Below are 4,288 nucleotides of genomic sequence, written 5' to 3'. Positions count from 1 at the left end.
CCACATTTTCTCCCAATCCAACAGCTACCAACGTTTCACACAATAGTACCTCAGTTACCCAATCTGCTATAACTGAATGATCACCTTAGATAAATATTTACTGATGTTCCCATTGTCTACTTTGGAAGAACAGAAGTCTTAAAGATATCCTTGTTCATGTAAAAGTGAATGGTAATCTCCCATGTAATAAAACTCATTGTCTAACCTACAAGTTCATAAAAACTACCGGGTCTTTTTTACAACAAATATAACCAGAAGATCGTTATAATTACAAAAGAAATTGCTTGTACAACACTATTTACCTTATACAGTGTAAACAAATACAATCACCCCAATGACCTTTAGAGAGCATTTCAACAACCATAAATCTTCTAAGTAACTCCAAAAAAAAAAAGACCTCCCTGCTACCAGACACTTCAACCAATCCAAACATTCTATAATGTGATTTTCATCAGCATTGAAAGTGGTTTAAAAACTAGAGATGACAGAGAAATACAAGATGTTTATTGGATTGACACTTTAAATACCGTTCAATCTTGTGGAATAAATCTAGACTTATGACCATTAATTAGTTCTCTGTCATAAAAAACGTAAGTTTGTTTTTTCAATGTGAGAATTCTTTATTTTCATCCCTAATATTTCTCAATATTTATTATTTATTTATGATAATTTTCCATGTTTGTTTTTTATCTTTTTAGTTCTGTCTTCTTAACATTTTCTTTATAACTACTCGCAACCTCTCTCACCATTTTATATCTAACTTTCTAGTTTCCTCTCACGTTGTACAACGAGACACACAATAATATATTGAAAGTTAATCGTGATACTTCCGGGCTGTCGAGGAGATGGAACATTGCAACGTCATTCCACCTTACCTTACATCTGGCTTCACTCGGTCACTCCCAGTTTGCTCCGCGTGTAGAAAGGACCACCTTTTCAAACTCTTGGGTTATAAGGTTTCGTATTTTTGTGTTAAACAACAAAACATAATACAACTGTTACTCCTATATTACACTTGTACCTAACATATATACCAAACTACTGAAAATAAATTCCTTTTATGAAATCACAATATTGGCAGTACAGAGAAGTATACCATAAAAATATTAATGCAAGTAACATTCAGTTTAAAAAAAAATAATAATGACATTTAAAAAAAACTGTATGTCAAGTAATGAATATATAAAGTATAAAAATTTTTGTTTTATTTTTTTTGTTAGAAGACTAAATATAAAAATTACTTCTAGTAACACTTTATGACTTTATCTTGTTTTTATCAGATTTCAACAGCAGAAGAAAGGCATTTTCTAAATCTTCATCACAACTTCATAACTCGTCAAAAGTTCTAATTACCATTCAGCAGTCCTGCCCAATTACATCAAAATTCATGTAAACCAACTGAAATAATACATTTCATTAAAATCTCCAAGTGCTAGGATTAAATCTTATTATCCCTGTGGGATTTAGAAATCAAAACAGCTCATCAAAGCTTTTCTGTCTAGAGTGAAATGGACCCAGGACGGGGCAGACATGTCAGGAACAGAAGTCTTGTCAGGTTCATGTTGTTCGTTTCTCGAGTCTTTTTGGTGCATAGTTCCTAGTTGTACATAGAAAAGCAGTCACTGAACATGTTACTCCTCATTCTAACGTTATAAATCAACCATCTGAACACTTCACTGCTATAATTCAATCAGAGAAACTGGTAGAAATCAAGAAAAATCTTACATATTCTGTCCATACATAGAATAGTTTCCAATGTTCAGTAACTAATAATACTTTTCAACACAAATCCTCTAGCATTGTTACTAGTATTTAACTTTAGCTCAGCACTTTAATAATAAAGGGATGAAAACAGGAGCCTGGAAGGGTTTAGTACATTCTAGGTAACTGTGGGGCACTAAATATTCACTATTTACTGGTAGGATAATCAGTAAACACCAAACATTTGATAAGAATTTTCTCACTGGATTTAAACAAATTGGGAGGATGGTCAATTTCACTACAGAAATCTGCCAACTGGCAACTGATAATAACAGCCATTGAGAAAGTAACTGGCACACAGGATCACATATAAAAGGTGTAATGAATTTCCAAAAACGACCCAAAACTCGAGCATTTTTGAATATTTCACTCTAGTCTCGAGAAGAACAATAGTGAACTACTCAAAAGCACTCAAGTTTAGAGTCTTTTTTTTTGAATATCATTCCATGAGAAAGTGAGGCTGTAAAAGGCTACAGTCTACTCACAACTTAAGGTTATGTCTACCTTCCCTTCCCATGAAACGTTTTGAGTATTTCGTACTGGTGAGTAGCTGGCTATGCATCTGTCCACATTTAATATACTTTGTTATGCATGCTATAACGAGACATTTTTGTAATGTGTTTTGACTAAAAAGGACACAAGACAGGACATAATTAATAAAATAATACAGATCTAACTCACTACAAAAAAAAACACATGACACATCGGTATTTAGTCTAGAACTAAGATAATATTCAGAACAGAACTAAATTAATCTACAAACTCACTCACAGAAAGACACCTGCTTTAAAATATTCTCCTAGTACTAGTGATAGTTGATACTCTAAGGCAAACAAGAAACCTGTATTTTGCACACACTGAAGGAGCTACTTCTTCATTACTTTTGTTCACTAATTTGTTGATGATTAAAAAAAGAAAACATAAAAAAGTGTTTGTAAATACACTTAGTATGTCAGGTACTTTTTACATCACAACACTGAGTCTTAATAGTAGCCAGAGACTTATTTTGTTTTTGGTCACATACAACAGTCCAATAACATTAACCTACGAGCATCAACCTTACAGAGTTTTCTAACGTTTACAATAGAAAACCATCTTCACAATTCTCACTCTGGCCGAGAGATTTTAAACAACCAAATAGAATCCTCTGATTATTCTTGGATAATATTGTCTTTTACTAGCACTTAGAAGTATCTTAATGACTATAATGGTTAGCAGCAAAGAAGAAAACTAACCTGATATATTATTTGAATGAGATTTCTGAGCTTGATTTAAGCCGTAGCTTCTTTCCACTGTCTGTAAATTTTTTAACAAAGATTTATGTAGTGCAGTAATCTGTTTCAGTTAAATTATTCAATGTCAGTACACTTATTAAGTATTAACCAATACTAAGAAAACACAGAGGATAAAACAGACAAACTATAAACCAAGAAATTTGATAATCCAACTGCTTTTGGATGTTAGCCATTCTTTCTTTGTCCAATTCACTGCTGAAGAAAGAAAGAATTTCCAAAAGCAGTTTGGTTTCGTGTTTACTAATTCATTGTATACTTAATATTTTTGCCGTTAAAGTTCTAATAAAATTAACAAAAAACATTACCAAATCTTCTTTACACTAACTGTTACTGAAACCTATACTCACGTACTAGACGGAGCTCACAAATCATTAACTGACCAATTGGATTAATACGACTACACTACCTTTGAATCATTCTTCTTGAATGACCCGTGACTATGCTTTTCTCTGTCATGATTAGATGGTTGATTGCTTTTTAATCTCTGTATTCGAGAAGGAGAGGCTGAAAGGTTTCTATGATCTTGTGGACGGCTACCTTTACTTTGCAAGTACTCAACAAATTCATCCTGAAAATCAGCATACATTACCGAAACCAGCACGATACAAAGAAATCACACCAGATCAAGACTACACAGTAACAAACCTTGAAACCTGAGCATTTCCAGAAGGCACACTTTTCTCTTCTATTTGTTATTTTGTGCTACATAAAACAGCCGTATTTATTGAACTGCATGTAAAATACCAAATATAAAAGTGTTTTGTTGAAACAAATAAAAACAATTAACTTTGCCCACACGCACATAGCGACTTTGGTCAACATCAAGTATAAAGGTTTCTATTAATGTCCAAATCATAAACAAAATTTTGGGTATTATCTAATACAGGTTTTTAAGTATCTTACCAAGTTGTGGCTGCATGTTTTTAAGTATCTTACCAAGTTGTGGCTGCATGTTTTTAAGTACCTTACCAAGTTGTGGCTGCATGTTTTTAAGTACCTTACCAAGTTGTGGCTGCATGTTTTTAAGTACCTTACCAAGTTGTGGCTGCATGTTTTTAAGTATCTTACCAAGTTGTGGCTGCATGTTTTTAAGTATCTTACCCAGTTGTGGCTGCATGTTTTTAAGTATCTTACCAAGTTGTGGCTGCATGTTTTTAAGTATCTTACCAAGTTGTGGCTGCATGTTTTTAAGTATCTTACCAAGTTGTGGCTGCATGTTTTTTAAATTAAGT

At 32.9% G+C, this 4,288-nt stretch overlaps 1 protein-coding gene across 2 annotated transcripts in view; it reads right to left on the bottom strand.

Annotated features, from left to right (window-relative positions):
• Positions 1 to 1,207: 1,207 nt before the first annotated feature.
• The window catches only part of LOC106473709, a 4,705-nt gene continuing 1,624 nt past the window's right edge, over positions 1,208 to 4,288 (bottom strand). The window contains exons 2-4 of one of the 2 annotated variants that reach the window (XM_022402108.1): positions 3,463 to 3,624; positions 2,997 to 3,057; positions 1,208 to 1,597 (exon numbers count right to left, since the gene is read on the bottom strand). In XM_022402108.1, the coding sequence (XP_022257816.1) occupies positions 1,464 to 1,597; positions 2,997 to 3,057; positions 3,463 to 3,624 (357 nt within the window). In that variant the 3' untranslated portion in view covers positions 1,208 to 1,463. The remainder of the gene's footprint in view (positions 1,598 to 2,996; positions 3,058 to 3,462; positions 3,625 to 4,288) is intronic. The other variant, XR_001291698.2, reaches the window with a different exon arrangement.

Source organism: Limulus polyphemus, unplaced genomic scaffold (assembly GCF_000517525.1).
Source record: "Limulus polyphemus unplaced genomic scaffold, Limulus_polyphemus-2.1.2 Scaffold6426, whole genome shotgun sequence".
In the NCBI taxonomy this organism is placed as follows: domain Eukaryota; kingdom Metazoa; phylum Arthropoda; class Merostomata; order Xiphosura; family Limulidae; genus Limulus; species Limulus polyphemus.
This window is presented reverse-complemented; position numbering and strand designations above follow the sequence as displayed.